The following is a 24,061-nucleotide window of genomic DNA, read 5'->3' as shown; positions in this document are numbered from 1 at the left end:
AGGACCAACAATGGATTTGAGGGGCAAAACTCACATTTTATAAAGAAGTTGCACAACAACTAATGGATCATATCAAAGACAAAATATGGAACAAATGGCTATGAATATGCCGTCCCATCAAACGGATGGCGAGTCGGGGCTACTTAAATACCCTAAATAGGGGAATCAATAAGGATGTTCAAATATAAACCGATCCAAATAAAAACCACTAACCGATGCAAAAAAATTGAAAACCGCAAAAAACAAAATATTATTGGATGTGTTTGACTGTCATTTTGTAAAAACCGTTCAATTCAGATCAAATTTCAGATTAACTTTTCAAAACTGATCCAAACCAAATCGAACTGCGTGTATATATTTTTATTCTTATTCTTATTTTATTTTATTAATATGATATGTTGTGTTAATTTATTATTTGATGATACTTATTATTTCAATATTATTTGTTAATTTAATTTAATCTATTTATTTTTATTATTTCATTTGTTTCAACCATAATCGATAATTCTTATTTTATAATATTAATTTTTAATGTATTATATGTTCTATATTATATCAAATATATGATTTATTAGTATTTTTAGAATCTTAAAAATATATAATTTATATTTTGAATATTCATAAATCGATCCAAATTATTGTATGAAACTGGATCAGATCGGATTTTTCTAATAAATTATCCAAAATCAAACCGAACCACTGCAAGTAAATTTATTTTTGAATCGAAAGAGTTTTTAGCCCAAAACTGATCAAACCGAATTGCGAACACCCCTATAAGTTAGTACCTAACCACCCGCATACTTAGATTGACGGGATGGAAGCACATAGTAAAACACTTCGGTGATAAGAAAAACATATAATGCTTATGTATCCCACTACTTTTTCAATTAACTCAAAACGTTTCAATTCTGACTCCCGCCGAACAACTTCTTAGAGGTTGGAAAAAATTGCAAAAGGCTTCCCCGACCCGTTCAGTGTCTGACAAAGCCTTGGGTGCAACTGTTATGGACCAGGCAAATGACCAAATAGCTAAGTTCCAATTCATCTCAAGTCCATTCCTCTTGATTCAAAGATATAAAAATCGGTTCACATTAAAAAGCAAAGTACATTATCTGATTTTCACTTTTCAATATACTCATCTCAAATCTTAAACTGACTTGGGCGTTGAAGTGTTAACTTTACAGGTTCATCCCACATTACCATATTAAAAATCAACTTCAACGATTAAATTTTCAATTTATCAACCACATCCATTTTTTATTTATAAACATAAACTTTTAAATCTTAAAAATTCATAAAATATTTTAAAATATGTATAAGTTCTTTAAAATTCAAACTGGAATTTTGTTTATCGTAAACCGTCTTTTACAAAAAAATCTAAAAAGTTAATATAGTCTGATAATCTTTTATGAATAATGCTAACTTTTATCTCAAAGATATAATTAAAAAAAATCCACAAATAAAAAAAATTTATTGAAAAAAATAATAAAATAATTAATTATAAATTTGTATTAAATTTACCGCACAATTTTTTTTTTTTTTTTACTTTATTTATCTCCTAACTTATACTTTTAAAACACAAATTAGCATCACCCATCTTTTATAATTATAAGATTTGTTTTAATATCAAAATAATCCTTTAAAATCTCAATACATTTCATCCCTTAAAATTTAATGGACCACGAGTTTAATTAAAACTTTTATCTTTGAAGAAAGTTGTGCATGTTTTTTTCTTTTTTAAAATTATTATTATTTATTATTATTATTATTATTATTATTATTATTATTATTATTTTTATAGTTCGGATATTTATCCTAAAATAAAGGAAAAGGGCTGTATAAGTAAAAGGAAGGGGTATAACAGAATCTCTCGATTGGAATACAGTTTTTGGTTCGTAAAAAAGCGCTTATTCCAAACGCGATCTGTGGTGGTGGTGTTGCTGCAGAAACATCAAGGCAAAACCAAAACCCCCATTCACACACCCGCTAGGGTATCTTTCTTCTGCTAACCAAACCAAATGGTAACTTCCCATTCCATTTCCCTCTATTAGTCAAACCTTTTCATGAATCAAACACATAACATGCGCATTTTTCAATTATCGAATCAAAGCCGTTGATGAATTTTTCTGGTTCTCAAAATCATATTGCGTTTAAGCTTTCTATGCACTGCTTTAATTGTCCAGATGATTAAATAGCAAGTTTTGCGTGTTAGGGTTCTAAGCTATAATGTTGTTTTTTTATACTTTTTTTGTTATAATTGTTACTTGTTTGCGGTTTATATATCTTAGCTGCTAATTACAGGCTGATCCTGAGCTGGAAGCTATCAGACAGAGAAGGATGCAGGAGCTTATGGGTCGGCATGGCACGGTTAGCTACGGTTATACTATTTTATTTATCATTATTCTTTCACAGCAGATTTTGAGACTTTGTTTGTCATTATTTTTATGTTGCAGGGAAATCAACCGAACCCTGAACAGCAGAGCGCTCAGGAGGATGCAAAGAGGTTAGTGTACCAATCTAGATTTCTTGTGATGTTATTGTGCTGATTATTCAACTCAGTTGCATGGATTTAATTTCAGGAACTTGTTCATCCGTATATATTTCTGATGTACTCATATATATATATATTTTCTTTGGAATGCCATTTTTTTTATTTGAATGGGAAAATAATTAATCTAGGGAGGCAGAGGAAAGAAGACAAATGATGCTTAGTCAGATACTGTCGGCTGAGGCACGAGAAAGACGTAAGCATATAACAATCTTTCCTAAGATTTTATTTAACTTTTTTTTTATCTACTTTAGGATTCTTGTTTTTCCTTTTAAAGCTTAGTCTGATTAGTGATTGTCTTAAAATAACACGTCTGTGTAATTTTCCTGTACTTTTACTACTGGCAGAAAATAGAACAAAAACTTTGGTAGTCTGCTATTGTACAATTAATATTTCAATCATGTCTTCAGTCAAGCTTCAATGAGTAGATCAAGTTTATAGCAAGTAGTTGCCAGTATTTTCTTAAACTTCCGTATATTGGATTTCTATTACCGGCTTCTGTAAGATATTTTGTCAAACCAAACTTTATTCATAGAAGTTGTTAACAATCATAAAACATACACCATAGAATTTATTGGCAAAGAATAAAGAATAGTAGTATATTTTGGTGTTACTATGTACTCATTGGGCCTAAATAGTGTAGTTTCTACTTTCTACTCTAGGTACATATGAATTTTGATGTCTATCTTGGAAAAGTTCAAATAGAGTCTCCAACTCATCTGATGATTTTGACCCAATAATAGAGCAAAGTAACCTGGCAATGTCTGATACTTCGTAGTTGTAGTTTGATAAGCAGAGATTACTTCCAATTTTTCCCCTGTACCCTCTGGTCTCTTTCTGTCCCTGTGTGCACAGTCGTATCTAGGTAGTTACCATCTGAGAATATCAGGTTGGAGGACAGAATAGATACCCTATGGTTGATCTATATCCCTGCTTCATTTCATAGCATTAGAGTCTTACAAATATGAGAGATGTGTCTGGTTTTGTGAACAGAAAAAAAGGAAGATGGATATAGGAGGTTATAAGTTGACTTATGAATATACTCAATGTAGTAGGATTGAAGATTTGATGGAATTATTTTAGTTCAAACTTATATAGGTAGGAAGATACATGTGTAATTGTCTTAGTTATTTGTATACACCGTAAGATAATTACAAGGCTGTCAAGATCTCGATCTCGATCTTAAAATCTACGATTTTGCGATTTCACTAACCTCCAACAATCCCGAAGTAGAATCGTGTAGTAGACAAATTGTGAAAAGAAAAAAAATTATGGTTCAGCGGAGGCCATTTTCCCACTAATACACTTGCCTACCAAAATATCATGTAAAAAAACTTCAAATATATAGTATTATTATTATTTTTTTCATTTTAGTAATTTCTTACGATTTTTATTATGATCTTATGTTTTACGATATCGCCTTCCACTTTCGGTCTTACAAAAATAATTGGCTAGTATCTTCCGATTTAGTTACGATCTTATGTTTACGATTTTACTATCCCCTCCCTATCTTATGCAAGATCCTGATCTGGACAACTTTGAAGATAAATCACATTTGCATTTTAAAATTATATATTTAAACATTGAAAGAACATGTTTGCCAATGTAGTTCTGAATTTTCCTATGAGAATTCGAGGGATTAACGTACTTTGATGCACGGAATTGGCTTTCTTCCACTCTTTTAAATTTATGATATAATTACATGCAGTTGCTCGAATTGCTTTGGTGAAACCAGAGAAAGCAAAAGGTGTGGAAGATGTTATATTGAGAGCTGCTCAAATGGGTCAGATAGCTGAAAAGGTATATTGGATACTGTCTTTTGCTGCAACCTTTCTCATTCTTATCACAAGTTGTTGGTAATATTTTATTGCATCTATATTGTCCTGCAATTTGTGAGGTTCTAGTTATACCATCTACCTGTTTGATCAATCGTTGGTCTGAGAAAGGTCCTCTATCTAGGATTTATAAAAATTGTTGGTAACAATTCTGCTTATTATCTAACGTGGTTTTCCAATCTTAGAGGTTTAATGTTCTCATCTTGTTTGTAACTTACATGTAAAACCCTACTATTTAGTTTATAATCATATTTGATAGAAAAGTTTTCAGAATCCTATACTACAGTAGGGAGCTAGACACATGAAGTCTTACGTGGTACGTAAGATCTTACCTCATATGTTGTGCATTAGAAATTACAATTAAATTATACTCCTACTACAATACAAGTAAAATAAAGTACTGGCACCTTTTTTTCCCCTCCTATGAGAGCTATTATCATATAGAAACTTGAAAGGGCGAGTCTGACGGGGAAGCTCTGGAAGGTTTTTATTCTGCAAATCCAAAAACTATCCAAGGAATCTCATGTCTTTGCTTGGAAACTAGAAAAATATATGCCGTAAATAAAACATGCTACTCATCTAAACTGAGGTTGGTGCTTGAAATACTGAAGTGCCAACTCAGATGGAGGCTTTGAAGAAGGAGTGCAAAGGAAGAATCAGTAGCAGGCTTGAAATACCTAGTTTTGGAAAGGGGAAATGGCCTTCCAATTGCAGAGTGCGTTCGCTGTGGGTATACATTTAGGTTTTGGGGTAGGGTTATGCTTGGTTTGCTCAGGTTTGTGAGTGTGTTTGAAGCATTTGGTAGGGTTATGGGGTAGGGTTATGCATTTAGGTTTTGGGGTCGGGTTATGCTTGGTTTGCAGTTTGTGAGTGTGTTTGAAGCATTTGGTACTGGGCTTGGAATGGATAATTGTACAATAGTAGTATAATTCCTACCTATAGCGTTGTCATTATGACATCCTTGTTTGACAGTAAGATGCTGAAAGTCAGAAGATATCAGGCAGGGAGTCTAAGGCTTGGTTGAGAATGAGTTGTATAGGTAGATTTTCTATACCGTGTTTACATACATGCAAGGATTTGGTTTTTGACGGTGACTTACATGAGTCAATTTCAGGTCACTGTGTTTTCAGTTTATTTGACAGTCCCGATAGTGTTAGTGTTGATATATAATCTCTGGGACAATGGTTTTACATTGTTTTATCTGTGGCGGTTTCATTTTGTAACTCTCTATCCCCCTATTTCCTTGATTAATAAAGGCTATTCATTTTTTCCTTCCAACAATTGAAACTAGAAATTACAGTTGGAATTGTTTTTTTGTTGTTGCTGCTTATATACAAATATCATGTCTCAGGGACATTTAAGTAATTAGTCCATATGAAAGCATTTTTGTGTCAAGATATCTTCCATGACTTATTTATTAAATGGAATTCTTAGGTTACTGAAGAAAGGCTCATAACTCTGTTGGAGCAGATTAACAGCCAAACAGCAAAGCAAACGAAAGTTACAGTAAGTTATAGAAAATCAGCTGCATTGTTCTGTTTTCTTTTATCGGTTTATTTATTAACCGTCATTGTTATTCTGTTTACATTTTCAGATACAGAGGCGTCGAAGTGTTCTCGAAGATGATGATTAGCTTTCACCATCTCTTAACTGGTTTCTTGGGCAATGATTTCATGCTTAGTTATGTATGTATTTTACTGACGAAGTATTTTTTAAGTGGGTTGTGAAATGTGTTTTACTTTGAAATTTTGGGCTTGTTGCCTGGCCACCAAATTAAACTGCATATTTGAAATATTTGTGCAAATGAATGGAAGTTAAAGCATGTTTTGTGAGGAAGGGAGAATGCATAAAAATGAAATTGTAATTTCTTAAGCTTTCAATTTGATAAAAATATTTTTTATACTAGTAGAAAGGGGCTATTGGAATTGTAATATGATAAAAATATTTTACTTATATATTAAAAACGGATTTTTTTTTTTGTCTTTAACCCTCTTTTTTACCTAACCCTTTGTTTTTTTTAGTGAAAGTGGCTATTGTAATTTTTAGTATTATTTTACACGATATGGAAATTTAAAGGTTGTATAAATAATTGTTTTAAGCACATGGGTAGGTAAATAATTCACAATATGCCATTGATTTCCCACCCTATAGAGTTATTAACCACTCTTATGAAATAAAAAATTGTCTTTTAGAGATTGATATTTGAACACACCTATTTAACAACAGAATGACTTCTTGAGAGACATCTTCATTCTCGGGTGTCATTTATCTCATCTTCATTCTCGGGTGTCATTTATCTCCTAAGGTGTCATTTATCTCCTTTTGGGCATCACCTGGATTGCATGCTTCCAATAAGTCAATCATCTAAAATAGTTTAATAATCTCCAAGTGATTCGGAAGATGTAGAAGAGATGCCACATCATCAAGTGTGATGGACATCTCATCGATCATAAGTTGAAATGAAAAAGTCTCTAAAAGTGTCATCTCTCATCGAAAGTAGATAAAATATCATGATTAATATAACCATACCCAATCCTGTAAAAATCTTGGAGCTCAATACCCAATCCTGTAAAAATCTTGGAGCTCAGATGCATGCATGCATGTCATCCTAAAATCATGGTTCATTGTCAGAAAGTTCAAATATTATGATACATGTGTTTTAAAGAATAATGAAAGAGTTATTTTACCTCTCTATCCCTCGTGTGCTTAACAACATGGTCTGGATATAGATGAAGAAGTGATTGACATTAGGAACAACAGTAGGAAGGTTCAATAACTTAGGCTTTTGGGACATCATGGGCAGCAATATGAGACTCATGTCTCTGGAAGGACGATGTCGGAGACACGTGAACTCTGGAAGGCAATGCTTCGATATCATATGAAGTGACACCAACATCTAGATGAAAGAGTCTATCTTTTTTCCTCCGAATGAAACCATGCTGGGCTACTCTACCTGCCTCAATCTATCTTGGTTGTCAAACATTTTACTTGTAATTACATCAAAAAAATCATATCATAATAAAAAAGCAATGCATAACAGGAAAATATGGATTTTTTCTCCGGACTCATGGTCCAAATTCCAATCTCCGGAAGAAACTAAAGATTCAGAAAACAAACCGACAAAACCTCTATGCTCTAAACTTGAAAAAAAATCTATATGCATGCAACACAAATCAATCCATTACACTTTTAACTACAAACTAATGAACTATAAACAACCTATTTAGATAATGCGTTTATCAAAATCAAAAAAAGGAAGGAAATGAAAAACTTATCAAATTGTGAGAAAACTTGAAAATAAGAAAGCTCGATTAAATGGAGTGAAGCAGAGGTTGAGTGATGTCCTAGGCTTGAATGCAATGTAGTAGAGTAGTGAGAAAACTTGAAAAATGATGGAAATGAAGCTTGCTCAAGAGCTTTATTTTGGGTTCTGAGTAAGTTTATGAAATGAAGAAGGAAGAGGGAAAGGTCCGGTGCGAGGATATAAATCAAATGCGTCAAAAGATTGGAATTAATATTACGGAGATTGGAATCCAAATTAATCAAGCGTTCTTTTGGTTTGTCTTTGAGATACGAGTATGGTGTGGTTAGGGGCAAATATGGATTCCAATCTTCGATTTTTTTGGCCTTTACACCTTCCATTTAACTTATTTTTTCATTTTGGATGCGTCCGGAGTTTAAAATCTAAATTCAGGAGGACATAATCAATTATATGCTAAAATTCACTTCATAATCAATTACTAACACATCGGAATTTATTATGTTTTGTTCAAAATAAGATTTAACTTTTCCAAAGGAGTTTGAAAATGATAAAGTTTGTAAAACATTTTGTGAGTGTGTAATATATATTTTAAAAAAGTGAGAGTTACAAGTTATTTACATTAAGATCCTACTGAAAGATAAATACACCTAAGCTTCAAATCAAGAATGACTTTAGAGCTTCAGGTCCATTCCTTTGATGATGTCCATAATATTTGATCTTTGGGACTATCATCAGAAAATCCATGCCATGCTTTTTGATTTAGGTTTGATTCAGATTATCACCGCTGTTTTTTTTCATTCCCATTCTTTGTTGATGTTCACACAATAGATTTTGTTGAGCCAATTGTCAAGATATTTTAAACATTGATCCATATAAGGATGTCATTCTTTATGGAAATGAAAATACTATTAATTTGGATGAAGTCGATACAAATATGAGATCAAAGGAGTTTTCAATGATGAAAGAATTGAAAGTTAATGTTAGTTGTGAAAGATTGAGTGTTTTAAGAGGAGGTAGTAAGAGTAGATGGAAATCAAATCCATGGGTTTTGATAAGTCAAAGTTAAAATTCTTTAATTGTTATAAATATGTCACTTCAAGAAGGATTATTTTGAGAGGAAGGACGTTGAATATTATATTTAGATTGCAATTTCCTCATATGAGGATGTTTATGAGAGTCCTAGTGCAATAGTAGTGTCATGTTTAAAAACTGATAAAAATTGGGTCATGGACTTGGGATGCTCTTATCGCATGTGCCAAAAGAAAGAATTCTTTGAATCTTTGAAGTTGGAAGAAGATGGAGACGTTTAACTAAATGCCAATAAGGTTTACAAGGTTCATGTTATTAGTACAGTCAGATTTAAAATGTTTTATGACAGTGAGTTCCTTCTACTCAATGCAGGGTATGCTATCGAGCTCATAACAAATTTGTTGTCCATAGGTATGTTTGAGGATATCGACTATTGTACTAGAGATGAATATGGATTGTTGAAAATTTTTCATGGTGGATTTATCATGACTAAATGGTCTAAAATGTGTGGGCTATTTATTATAGATGGGTCTATGGGTCCAGTGTTATGGTCATGCATCATTAGCTAGTGAAGATTTTCACGACAATAACAAGCTATGAGATTTGAGATCAAGACATGTCATTAAAATAAGAACTATCAAACGCCTATAAGTTGTTTCAGAACAGTTTAGTAAGTATTACATGGAATAAGGTATAAAGATGCATAAAACATTGCTGGCATATTTCTAGGATTTGGGTTGTCAAAGAGTTTCTGGGGTAAGGCTAGTGCCAAAGTAACTTACCTGATTGACAAATGTCTATTTACAGGATATACTTCAAAACACCCATGGAGGTTTGAAGTAGGAAAATGTTAGACTACTCTAATTGTAAGGCCTTTAAAGCTTTATTGTTTCAGAAAGTCAAGCTAGATTAGTTTGATGGTAATGTTGTTATTCTTTTTTCCACCGGTTATCTATAAGGTGAGAAGAGTTACGAGATATAGAAAATAAAATTTAAAGAATCAAAATTTATCATAAACAAATATGTTACTTTCAGTGAGTCATGTAAGGGGAGAAAACATTAAAACCTAGAGGTGAAAGAATAATAAACTATGGCAGAGAAAAATCAATTTAAGGTGGAGATTCTTACTAGGAAGACTAGGGGTGAGAAGGAGTTTTAGGCTCCTGATACTATTTCTAGTGAGGGGAAATTTACAGAGGCTCTTGATGCTCATTTGAATCGTGATATAGTCGTGATGACCTTGTTTGTTAAGCTTTTAATGTGCTTGAAGGGTTGCAAGATTCAAATTCAAAGACCTCCAGGGAGAAATTCGAAAGCAAATGAAGTCATAGATTGTTGAAGGTGGTGAATGGTAAAAGGAATTCATTGATGAAGAACCATACTTGTAGGCTTGCTATACTATTTAACTAGGAAATGGTGGTTGGGTTCAAATGGATTCAAGTGCCTATATCAAGGTTTAAGTATTGCTTAGACTTGATAAAGTTCATTGAATAATGATTTAAATTTTGGAGAGAGCATTAAGGTGGTTGATAGATAAATTGACATCACTGTCAATTTTGAGTCAAGGTGGAGTTTGGTATAAGTAAGTCTCAAAATCTCAAGTAATGAAGAGAAAAAAACATGTTTCGGAACTGTCGGTAATGAGATGCGGCAGAGCGCGAAATCATTGACAAGGAACGAGGTAAATAAGAACCAGAGCCATAGAGACGACAATACAGCGAGGAGTAAAAATTCTTTGGGTGTGGTCGGGAGAAACATAGGTTCGATGAGATTTGGCATTAGTGGAAGAGATCTGATATGCCGACGAATGGTCGGAGGCAGATACCAGGCTGACGAGCGACATAGGCACTAAAGTCACGAGTCTCTTGTTGGGTCTGTTTAATCCACAAATCAGTTCAGTGATATATCATGTTTTGGACCCAAATTGGATCTCTAAGGCTTTTACATTTATAAATACGGTTCTCTATCACTTGTTGTCATGATGAAAGTATAAGGGATGAGGTGATTGGAATTTGGAATACCTTTTGGATACCTTGAGGATTAAAAAACATTTCTAAATATCTTGGACTGTGTGACTCTGTATTGAAAATTGGAGAGATTGAAAAATATTTGAGTATAAAATATGGGCCGTTCTTGGGAACTTGAAATGTTTTTTTATAACTTATTTGTAATATTTTATAACAATTTTTAAAGTATAGTAAATTAGAGAGTTTGTCTCTTCCTTAGAGCACGTTAATATGATATTAAATTAGGTAAACAACTTTGTGAATTATCTTTTATCCTTGTCTCCTTCGTGGGGATTTTCTATAACATTCTTTTGTTTGCACATTAATTTTTTTGAAGCTATTTATTTTAGTTGTCATTATTCTTTGTCTCACGTTAATTTTTTTTGATGTGGTTAATATATTATCAGATTTCACATTAAAGAGATTAATATTATACATGAATGATATTCTATCTATATCAAAATATTAATAATTTAATATTTTTTTTACGTATCATTTCTTAGAACTCATAACCTAGGTGATTTAACTCTAAGTATTACTTAGGCAATTAACTTATAACTGAAGTTGTATTAACCATTTGGGCATAATTAGTTGATTATACGAGTCTTCATTATTTTTCAACATAAAATAAATGAAATACATTTTCCTTTATTTTTTTATAAAAATATAATACATTATTGAATATTCATATTGTACTGGAGACTTAATTTTATTGATATCTTATCACTTTCCAATCAAATGGGCGGACCTCTTATTTCTCAAGTCACATACCATCATATCATCGACTAATTTTCACGATTCGACAATAATATTTTTAATTAATGTAAAAACCACTGATTGATTTACTCATTTTCAATAAATTTCACTGAAGAAAGAACATTTTCCATCATCTTTGAGTAATCGATTGACTCATGCTGCAATGTACAACTTAAGTGACCTTTCTGCTCCATAGTTATCTTGTTATTTTCCATGGAAAAATTAGTAAGCTATGGAGTTTTATAACCTATGAGCACATGCATCAACCTGTCCAACCAATCAGAGCAAGGCTTCCTATACATATGCTTATCCATGAGCTTAAGTTGTATAATGAAACAAATCGTGATTGTAATCTACGAGGTTAGAATTCAATAATTATTGTCTATGAGGTTTAGCCTCGATTTTACATGGGTAGTGCCATACATTATATGGGGGTTTTCGGAAACTCTGTCGAAGCTGAACCAGAGGTAGAGGGCTCTCCCATGGCTTCTCTTGGTTCACCTCAAGATTGTTTCTCACAAAAGTTCCAAATACGATTGGTGTATTACTTTGATAAAATGGATTTGTAGTTTATGGCAGTTCACCAACACAGCCAACGAATGGTATATGTGATGTCAAACCCACCAGATGGTGTATTGGTACATCAGGGCGTGGCTATTATGTTGTGGGAATAGCTGATACAAGTGGGAGACTTTCTAATCACTTCTTAATTGAGTAATCCACAATTGGTATTTGAATTCCTACTACTGGACCAAATGCATGTCCAACGACTTACAACGACTTAAGACATATTGCTTTCTTGCACAATGTTGCCATAAGGAGACACTTGCGTATACCAATCTGTCAAATTTTGTAAGGTAGTCCTCTTTTCACATGTATTTGTCCAAAGACGTCAGTTATAACATCCTAAACTCCGAAACTTATTTAAAAAGGTTTACACGACAATTTAAGGTGTCATCAACGACAACCCTTCGAAAACACATCAAATCATTTGAAACTACGCAGTAAAAAAACATTTCATAGCAATATATAAATAAAGTAATAACTTCAAAACAAAAAAAATCAATATCAACTCAAAAACATAACAACTCCCGTCCACGATATTACACGATTATAGCACTAGAAAACCACCAATGAACGATAAAACAAACAAATAAAAGCGAAGAATAGCTCAAACAAGCCACCTTCCACACACAACAACAATGCTCACTCCTGAGTATCTGCAAGACGTCCATAGTGGACAACATGAAACAAATGGGATGAGAAACAATAATCAAAATGAACATTGTAAAGAATGCTAAGGTAGAAAACATACAACATAACACGAATTCAATACACAATCAACACCACCATGGTCTCACACCCATTCTTAAAAACATATACATATATGTGTATGAAATATGACTCACGACACAACGTAGCACTTATGCATGTCGTACCCTTATGGATAACACAAGTCCATCCCGCTCATGAATCCGTACCATAGGACCAGAGCACACCAAATAGCTAATATCACCATAAGTAATGCTTCACTGATTCCAATATGAATCAACTACTTGCTCCTGAATCTCCACTATAGGATCAGAGCACACCAAAACTAGACTGAAACCCGTACACCATGATGCATGATTTACAACAACATGCGACGTCACCAAAATTATCACCATGCATTTATCACCATTATGCACAACATCATCATCTATACGCAACAATTAATCAATATTACGACAATTAACAAACAACACCCAACAACAACACCTTATCAAATGCATATCCACATAACATTCAATCATGTTGAATTATTATAACATCAACTCATCATTAAATAAACACAATGATCATAAAATTGATCATACATGTTATAACATACATTCCTACCGAAAACATACGACTACACACCAATTATCTAACCAAACACTACCATGAGGTAGCTCTACATGTTAGCTCTCCAACACTTCAAACGACACCTCATTTGGACCTACGGAACTAAAGTTATGGCCAAAATCAGCGGACAACACAACATAGATCAAAACAATTTTTTTTAACATTTGACCTACAACAATCGATTGTCATCAAAAATATTTTGATTCTGAATTTTCTAAAATTCACGTTTAGAAGCATTACATTCGATTAATTTCATATGACAATCTATTGTCATAGTTATTTTTTTCAAAATTTGCACGAGTGAAATCGATTGTCATGGAGAGTCAATTGATTATTACTACTGATTTTTCCAAAAAAAGTCTAGTTTTCCCCCTGTTCTTCATCTCTCTCATTCTCAATCCAACATGTATCATCCAATGTATGATTTCTACAATCCTATTGCTCCATAATTCAAATTGCACAATACACCATATTTGTACAACAACCAACATCTCATAACACATAAATTAATCATGGTTGATGGCAAATTATCATACTATTAAATTAACAATTTCACCGATAATCATATTCGTGATCAAAGCTCCATACATTCATCAATGACATGAATTTATATATGCCTAAAAATGATGATTCAAGCATGTTTTCAGTAACAAAATCACACATAGAAACACTTCAAATCATCAATTTCCAGATTTCTAACACAATAACAATTCATCAAAACATAATTATACAACCCTAATAAGAGCAAGAACCCCTCTTCTCTACCCTATCATGAAGTACACTCAGTGAAATCTCTTTCTCCCTATTACCTTATATTCCTTGAAAAACTCGAATTTTTGATCAAGCTCTTCCTTCCTCTCCAAGCCCTAGACTTATTCTTCTCACCTTTTCTCCAACTCCAATTTGTACGTACCGTAAAACTCTCTCAATTCTCACACCCATCTATTTATAAATAAGCCTAGTTTTCCATTTAGGAATTTCTCTTACCACCCTAACTTATTCTCCCAAATCTCCTAATTGCCTCTTATTTATCTACTAACTCCTATTTTTTTTTATTTTAAATTTTAATTATTAATTAATTTCTAATATAAAGCTATCAATTGTTATTTTTATTTCTAATTTAATTAAAAATACTAAGTATTCTAATTTCTAGTTATTGTTAATTATTCTATCAAGCACGCATATTCTCACCACACTCTACCAATACCATTACACCTCAACAACACATATAGTCACTTAATTTATTTTAATTAAAACATATAATAACCAAATAAATACATAAATAATTCAATTAATCAATTAATCGAATTTGGGGTGTTACAACTCTCCCCCACTTAAAAAAATTTCGCCGTAAAAAATTATCTGAAGGAAGCAGATTCGAATACGACTCTCTCATCTAACTCTCTAGCTCCCAAGTTATGCTTCCACCAACTGGTCCTACCCACACTACCTTCACCAAGACAATCTCCTTACCACACATATGCTTCACTTCCCGATCCTCTATCTGCATGAGCAATATCTCAACAGTCAAGTTATCTCTCACATGTACACATCCACTTGGATCACATGAGACGAATCCGAAATGTATCTCCTCAACTGAGACACATGAAACACATCATAAAGATTAGCAAGCAGTGGTGACAAGGTAATCCGATAAGCCACCTTTCCTATCCTCTACAAGATATGATATGGACCAATAAAACATGGCGTGAGCTTCTGAGAATTCAAAGCTCGACCAACACTAGTTACTAGAGTAACTCGCAAAAACACATGATCTCCCCCCTGGAACTCAAGTGTTTTCCTCCTCTTGTCATGGTAACTCTTTGAAACTTTCATCTTCTCCTGGATCATCATGATCTTTTCAGAAGTTTGCTGCATAATCTCAGGCCCAAGCACATCGCTTGCACAAAATTCATACAAACATAAAGGTGTCTTACACCTCATACCATACAACACCTTAAATGGTGCCATTCCAATACTTGAATGAAAATTGTTATTGTAAGTGAACTCAATCAGTGACAAATAGTTATCCCAAGCACATCTTTGTTCTAACACAAAAGTCCTCAATAGATCCTCCAAGGATTGGATGGTTCTTTCTATCTAACCATCTGTCTACGGATGATAAGCATAACTCAACTTTATCTTAATACCCAACGCTTCCTATAAACTCTGCCAAAACCTCGATGTGAACCTCAGATATTTATCTGACACAATTTTTGACGAAATACCATACATGCTAACAATCTTCTGAATATACAACTCAACTAACTTCTGCAAAGGATGACCAATCTTAATTGGTACGAAATGATCCGATTTAGTCAGACTATTAACAATAACCCAAATGGAATCATACCCCTTTACCGTCTTCGGAAAACTTGTCACAAAATCCATGGAAATGTTGTCCTACTTTCAATTAGGAATACTCAACGGTTGCATTGGACCCAACGACTTCTGATGTTCAATATTCGACTTCTCACAAGTCAAACAAGCATAAACAAACTCAGTTACTTCCTTCTTCATTCCTGGCCCCCAAAACATTTTCTTCAAGTCTTGGCACATCTTAGTGGCACCGGGATAAATATCCAGACCACTTCTATAACCTTCCTCAAGAGTACTCTTCTTAAGCTCTGACACATCTGATACACAAACCCTGTCTATGAACCTCATCACACCATTCTCATCGATTTTAAAATCTCATCCTTTACCTTGATTGATCAACACAAGCCAATCAACCAATCCCAAGTGAATCTTCTGACCTTCTATGATTTCTTCAAGAATACCACTAGTCAACTTCAACATGTCCAACTTCACACTATTAAGAGTCTCCTCACATACCAAACTCATGTCTCTGAATTTCTCAATCAATTTCAACTCTTGAACCATCAACATCGACATATACAACTACTTCATTCTCAACACATCAACTACCACATTGGCTTTACCCAAATGGCAACTCAAGCCAAAGTCACAATCCTTTAGAAATTCGAGCAATCTCCTTTATCTCATATTTAACTCTTTCTGATCGAACGAGTACTTCAAACTCTTGTGATCACTGAACACCTCAAATCTGGAGCCAAATAGATAATGCATCCAAATCTTTAACACAAATACCACTGTTGCCAACTCTAAATCATGCATAGGATAATTCCTTTTATGAACCCTCAACTGTCTAGAAGTGTAAGCCACAACCCGACCATCCTGCATCAACACACCACCTAGACCCATCTTAGGAGCATCATAATATACAACAAAGGACTCACTTGGATTCGATAAAATCAAAACTGGAGTACACGTTAACTTCCTCTTGAGCTCTTGAAAACTCTTTTCGCAATGCACATCCCAAACATAGGCTTGAACCTTTCGAGTCAACTGAGTTAAAGGTATGTTAATTTCGAAAAGCCTTAGATACATTTCCTGTAGTAACCAGCCAACCCAAGAAAACTTCTAATCTCTGTAACAGACTTCAGTGTTTCCCACTGCAACATTGCATCTATCTTCGATGGATAAACAACAATACCACCACTAGAAATCACGTGACCAAGGAAACACACTTTTCACAACCAAAACTTACACTTGGACAACTTTGCATACAACTTTTTCTCTTACAAAGTCTGTAATACAACTCTCAGATGTTCCGCATGTTCTTCATCAGATATTGAATATATCAAGATGTTGTCGATGAACACAATCACAAACTGATCTAAGTACGAATTAAAAATTCTATTGATGTACTCCATGAACACTCCAGGCGCATTAGACACACCAAACGACATCACTAAATACTCATAGTGACCATACCTCATTCTGAACACTGTCTTCAGAAGATCTTATGGTTTCACACGAATCTGATGATAATCCGATCGCAAATAAATCTTGCTAAAGACACAAGCACCAACCAACAGTTCAATCAAATTGTCAATCCACGAAAGTGGATACTTTTTCTTGATTATAACCTTGTTCAGTTTCCTATAACCAACATACAACCTCATACTACCATTTTTATTTTTCACCAACAACACCGACGCTCCCCACCATGAAACACTCGATCGGGGAAACTTCTTCTCAAGCAACTCTTCCAATTGTTTCTTCAGCTCACTCAACTCTGAAGCATAAATTCTATAAGGAGCCATCAGCACAAGACTAGTACCAGGTGCTAAGTCTATACCAAACTCAACTTCGTGGTCCGGGGAAAAATCACTGATATCATCTAGAAACACGTCTAGAAAATCACATACCACTGGGAACTCACCAATCACAACTTTGCTTTCGGCCTTCTGTCATACCCTAAATTATACCCTTAGTTGTTTACCTGCATTAACATAGCACAAATCATCTCATTTTATCATGCATTATATCAGTCAAAAAGCATTAATCAGGGTTTAGATGAAAAGTCAGGAGTTATGGCATTTTATCCAGTCTTGATGATATTCATTCAGCCTTTTGTTGATTAAAAAGTCAAAAGACTTGATTTCTCAATTTCAGTGCATCATTTATTTCCATTGCACCATGTTTGATAGGTTCAGAGGGTGACATTCAAAAGTACTATCGTTATCTGAATCTTTGTAGGGTCTTGATTGGGTTTAAGAATCGAAAGCAAATGGTTCAAGAGCGATTCATTTGCATCTGATTGTCTATTCACAATTTCTCGCAGTAATTCAATACATTCATTAGATGTATGCATCATGTACTCATCATAGCATGCATTTCATTCCGCATATGGTAAAATATCGCTCAGAATAGTTTTTTGGATCTGCAGATAGAACAATTGAATCAATTTTTAAATGTATGTCAAATTAGCGCGCAAAAAATTTCAATATCGAGCTTGCAGACATCGATTTTCTTAATTTACGGTTCATGTAGTTTAACCTGGCGTACTCGTTTTAATTTTTCGACTACTTTTTTAGTCGTATTTTTGTCGGCCTGAGCCAATTAATCAATCATTTTTTATTTCAAAATTTGATCAAAACCTGTATGTTTCTGAGAAGTTTATTTCGTGTAGATCATTTTAGTGCATTTATTTTAATTCTTCAACCATTTTTGCGCTCGAATTTATTCATTTTAAGTATTTTTTTGTCAGAGTGTTCAGATTATTTAAATAAGGTTAGTTGTAGTCTCATTTCAATTTTATTATGTTTATTTTAATTTTTATTAGTTATAGCTAGTCTTATGTGGATTTTTTACAAAAATAATCCACTTTTTCAAGGAAATTCCCAAAATACCCCTGGTTTAAAAAAATAATCCCAAACTACCCCACTTTTAGGAGGAGTCGCCAATTGAATTGGAGACTCCTCTTAAAATTTGAATGGAGGTGCCAATTGGATTGGCTAGGGCAGGTGCCCTAGCCAATCCAATTGGCGCCCCTGTGTAGGGTTTAGGAGGAGGCGCCAATTCAATTGGAGACTCCTCCTAAAATGTAATTTTTGTGTTATAAATAGATGCGTTGTGTGAGTAATTGTTCCACATCTCATATAATCATTTGGCAATCATGTTTGGTGTTCGTCGTCGATACAGAAAGGTGATTTATGCGAGAGACAAACCTCAGATGCTGATGCTGTTCTGGAACATCACTAAGTTCGATCAACTGAAGAGGGAGCTGGTTCGTTGGTTAGATGGGAAAATACCAGAAGGGGAAAAATTAGAAGTATTGAGAGACTTGACAATATCTTTGGTTGGGTGCGAATGAAGACTGATAAGGATGCTAGGGAAATGATGTCCGGTCGAGATGACATCAATTTGATTGTTGTAATCAGTTAGAAATATTTGTTTTCAGATAGCTTATTTTATACTGATGTTTGTTGTGAACCTCGTTGTAACAAAAACTTAATGATATATAATGATTGAAGGTTACAGAAATACAACGTTACAAAAAGCTTAAGACCTAGATGATGCTCCTCGATTGGGACAGTTGTTCTTGTTGTGTCTTGGTTGACGACAGATACTACATAATCTTTTCATTTTATCCGTGGAATCCATCTCTGTTCTGATACGTGTGTTGTTTGGCCTTCCTTTTTTCTTTCTATGCATCTCGTCATTGTGCCAAACAATATCACCTTCATATGGAGGCCAGTAATCCTCCATTGGTAGTACTGAGAAGCTTTGATTATATACATTCATGATGGTGTTGGCCTTGTACACATCAAATAAATGGTTGTAAGCATCTTGACGAGTATAAGCGCATGCTACAATGACATGGGAGCAAGGTATGCGGAAGGCCTGGAATTTTCCACAATCGCACCAACTTCTGTTTAGTCTAACAGCGTAGGCACAATCACTGTAAAGTCAAAAGAGTTGTTCATGTGGAATTTTTTGATAGCCAGAACACATTCTTCTTTGGTACGAAACATGTCTCCCACCTTTAATTCGCCTTCTGATCTCGGATACGGATTATAGAAAACACTGTTGGATGTTTCATCGTCGTGAAGATCCATATTTGTCATATGTTGAATCGGATTGTAGACATGACTAGGAGGTATTGGTGGTGGTTGATCATCATCTTCATCGTCGTTGTTCAGCATGTGATCAACCTGTATCTCGGTCTCCTCTTCTTCTTCATCAACGACGTCCACTTCTCCTTCTGCTTCTGGGTTGACGTCATCTGACCATTGTGGATCATCTTCACCAGATTCATCCTAACTGGTTAGTTGAGACTGTTGAGATGATATACATGGTTGAAGAGTAATGTACAACTCAATACAGTTGCAACCTGAATGTTCATGACTAACAAACATGTATTCAACATCTTCATCGTCTCGTACCTTAAGAGGGAAATACTTGCATTGATTATTCTAAAAAAATATTGGATTTTGATATGTGATCTTTGACACAATACCCGATCATATACAGGATTGTATTCTTTTTTTCAAATGCAAGAAGGTTGCATTTCTCTTGATCGTGAGTCTAATGGTATCGGTGTTTCGAAAATAAAAACCATATAGCTCAGACTCGTATGTTTCACCGTTATAATGAACATTGACACTGTATAATGATGAAGATGACATTATGCAGATGAAAACTATTTTCTTACTGCAGATGAATGTGAGTGAAATGTCTTGGATGTTGATAGTAAGACACTTAAATAGAGGAGTGAAGTGTCTCACATTCTAGCTAGTTCGAAGTGATGTGTCGCACATGCAAGCTACTCCGAAATGATGTGTCAACCATGCAAGCTACTAAGAAGTGACATGTTCAGCATGCAAGAGAGAGGACAGCCACGTGTCAGACATGCAGACACACACTCCAAATGAATTGGCGTCCCCACTCATTCCTTGCACATGGGCGCCAATTCAAGTGGAGACACCTTGTCAAATCATGCGTTCATACCTCGAAACCAAGCAATCATACCTAGGTCTTGCATGCATGTCCCTATGGAGGCACCAATTTGAATGGCAACCCCTCTTAAAGGTTGTACATGGTCACCAATTCAAGTGGAGACACCATGCAAGCACAACTTTTCAAGCTCCCATCCATTTGCCTATAAATACATCCACTCCATCAACACTTCTTCCACACCATCACTCTCACTACTTATTTTATAATACTTCTTCTACAATTTCATCTGCAACAACTTCTTGTAGTTTCATCTACACCAACCCCCCGACAGAATGTCTATCCTCACAATGGGCGAATCACATAGAGGAACGGTTGCAAACATCGCAACATATGTAAGTTTTTTCTTTTGTTAAATTTTTATCTTTCATCTTTACCAACCCCCTTTTATTTTAACATACCAACTTAGTCAAGTTTTTTGTTCTTTCTTTTATAGGATGTATCAAGGTTCCGAACTCGGGTCCACGAATATGTCCATATGGACCCGATGATTCAACCTTATGTTGAACTCGCCGGTTTTGGTCATATAAGCAAGATTTTATCTTGGTCCATAGATAACAAATTCATTCTAGCTTTATGCGAAATATGGAGACCAGAGACACACACATTTTGGTTCCCAACCGGTGAGTGTACCGTGACGTTAGATGACGTCTACATGCTTTTGGGACTACCCATTAAAGGTAAGACTGTTAATGATAAAACCAACTATGCAAATTCAATTTGCATGGATCTCTTGGAGACTGATTTGTTAGATGATAATGCAAGAGGTCAAGGTATACTACTCTCACGCCTTAAGTCGTACTATAATAGTTTATACTTAGATGAGCATTCTACCGAAGATGCTCGAATAATAAAAACTAGGTGTTACATTATGCTGTTAATTGGCTCATTTTTATTTCCCGAAGGTAGTGGTTCTAGCATGCATATTATGTATTTACCTCTACTTAGACATGTAGATAGAATAGGAAGTTACAGTTGGGGATCTGCTTGTCTAGCCTATCTATATAGCTCCTTGTTCAAAAACTCACACAAAGACACATCTACATTTTCTGGATGTGCTGTTTTGCTACAAGCATGTGGTTGGTCAAGACTACCGTCTCTAGCACCCGTCAATAACAACCCTTTCACATTTTCGTATGCACAAAAGTAAGTTGTTTAAATTGCTATATCTTTACTTACTTCTTTAAAGATTATTACCTCTAACTAATATTTTTTGACTTTTTGGTGTAGATGGTCTGCACGTGGTATGAGTTACAACAGATGTCCAAGACACTATATTACTCAGTATCACAACCTGTTGGATCACCTTCGACCGACAGACGTAAGGAAAATAACTTAATTATTTCGTTATATTTTGTTAACTTCTTCTACATTGACTATAATCCTATCTTCTTTCACATTTCAGTTCATTTGGCGTCCATACCTTAATTTGGATCATGACCATGAGGTCAACGCTGAAGACACGGCCGTATGGACTGCATGCACACCGATAATACGGTTCACAACTATGGAGATGCACAACAGTGATCGTGTGAAGCTGTGGTTCGATAGACCCCAAAATATCCCAGATCCCCTAGCTAGCCTAGGAGAATGGCATCGGCGCAAAGTTAACGACCAATGGAACTTCAATCCATGGCAAAGCTTCGTAAGATCGGAGTGTCGCAAATGGAAGCACCGTCATGACCATGTGTTAACTGACGCAGTCATGCCAACTGAAGAAAAACCAAGTCGTACTTATATGGCTTGGTACAGATTGATTGGTTTTCAGTTCATTGCCGAGGATATGTACTTGTACGACCCACGCCAGATGACTTACACACCTGACACCTCAACATCAAACCCCCAACAACAATGTCAGACCGGATACACACAACCCCCTGTTCGTCAAACGTTCCGTTCAACCAACACACAAACATACAACCAAAACATTCCATACACCCAACCTCAATACCAAGAGCATACCCCATACCACCACCAACAAATTGACCATCAACCTGAGACTCAACATCGCTTCGCACCCATCCCATCATCCTACCAAAGTCGCCTAAGCTAAAACACCCAACTATCATTCAACACCAATCGCCCCTCCTCCTACCGTAGCCAAGAAGCCCAAACCTCACAAAACCAAAACATCCAACAATCCTATCTCTACCAAACACCCTAACAACCTTTCCAACCTTTCCTCGACGCATCGTTCACACCCATGTCTCCCTTCAACCGTCCCGGTTGCCCATCAATGAGTCAACCACATCCCAACTTCTCTAGCATGGGTCATGAGCTCATCTACGGCGGTACACCATCGATGCATACTGAAGACTATGCCGACTTGTCTGACTACCTCAACAAACCTTCTCCTGTAGTTGGTAGTGATGCTCCTGGTCCCTCAGATGCTCAAACACTGGTACATAATCGTCAACATGGGTTAAGGCCACGGGTTAGGGTAGCTAGAGGATGTGGGACCGGAGGTCGGTTAGGTGATCCCGATCATCACCATTAGGTTTCTTTGTGTAAACAGAAAATTTTATTAATATCAAGTGGTCCTATATCAAATTTATCTATCACGTATACCATTTACAAAAAAAATTGCATTCTAGGAGGAGTCTCCAATTGAATTGGAGTCTCCTCTTAAACCCTACACAGGGGCGCCAATTGGATTCGCTAGGGCACCTTCCCTAGTCAATCCAATTGGCGCCTCCCTTTAATTTTTAAGAGGAGTCTCCAATTCAATTGGCGACTCCTCCTAAAAGTGGGGTAGTTTGGGATTTTTTTTTAAACTAGGGGTATTTTGGGAATTTCCTTGAAAAAGTGGGTTATTTTCGTAAAAAATCCGTCGCATTTGATTTTAATTAGGAGTTGCATAAAATCCCTTTTTCCTCTTCTTCATCGCACTCAGACCCACATTTTCTTCTTACTCATTGGATTCTAAAAAAAAACTGAAGTTTTGTTTTTAAAAGGACCCTCTTCTTTCCACCATAGGAAATTAACCCCACTCTTAGCATCATCTACAATAACATACACTCTTCCTATCCACTTAAAACGACAAAACTCCCTCAATAAACAATACATCTTCAATCACAAAACCCCCCACCATAAACTCATTCCCTCAACCAATCCTCCCTCATATCTCTTCTCCATTCAGTAGCTACACCATCAACAACATAATACACTACATCACCATATCCACTGCTCAAAACCAAACACACATACAACATAAAACACCAAACACAACCTACCTCTCCTTCATACATCAACCTTCCTTCCACACTACTTCTCATTTTCCTCTCACAAGTCACAACACCTTTTCTACTCACCAAAACCATACCCTCCATTTTCACAACATAACCTTCCTTACAAAAGTGACCTTATTGCAAAAGAAAACTGAACAACTATAAATCAACCAGTGTTCCGTCATACA

At 35.1% G+C, this 24,061-nt stretch overlaps 1 protein-coding gene across 1 annotated transcript; it reads left to right on the top strand.

Annotated features, from left to right (window-relative positions):
- The first annotated feature begins 1,844 nt into the window (after positions 1–1,844).
- Positions 1,845–6,219, top strand: LOC127100618 (uncharacterized). Its single transcript, XM_051037857.1, has 7 exons — positions 1,845–2,021; positions 2,302–2,367; positions 2,454–2,503; positions 2,680–2,744; positions 4,257–4,348; positions 5,818–5,889; positions 5,978–6,219. The coding sequence occupies exons 1-7, from the start codon at positions 2,019–2,021 to the stop codon at positions 6,014–6,016; spliced, it is 387 nt and encodes a 128-aa protein (XP_050893814.1). The 5' UTR covers positions 1,845–2,018; the 3' UTR covers positions 6,017–6,219.
- The last annotated feature ends 17,842 nt before the right edge of the window (positions 6,220–24,061 follow it).

The sequence above is a fragment of the Lathyrus oleraceus genome, chromosome 7 (assembly GCF_024323335.1).
Source record: "Lathyrus oleraceus cultivar Zhongwan6 chromosome 7, CAAS_Psat_ZW6_1.0, whole genome shotgun sequence".
In the NCBI taxonomy this organism is placed as follows: Eukaryota; Viridiplantae; Streptophyta; class Magnoliopsida; order Fabales; family Fabaceae; genus Lathyrus; species Lathyrus oleraceus.
Note: the sequence above shows the minus strand (reverse complement) of the source record. Positions and strands in the feature narration are given on the sequence as shown.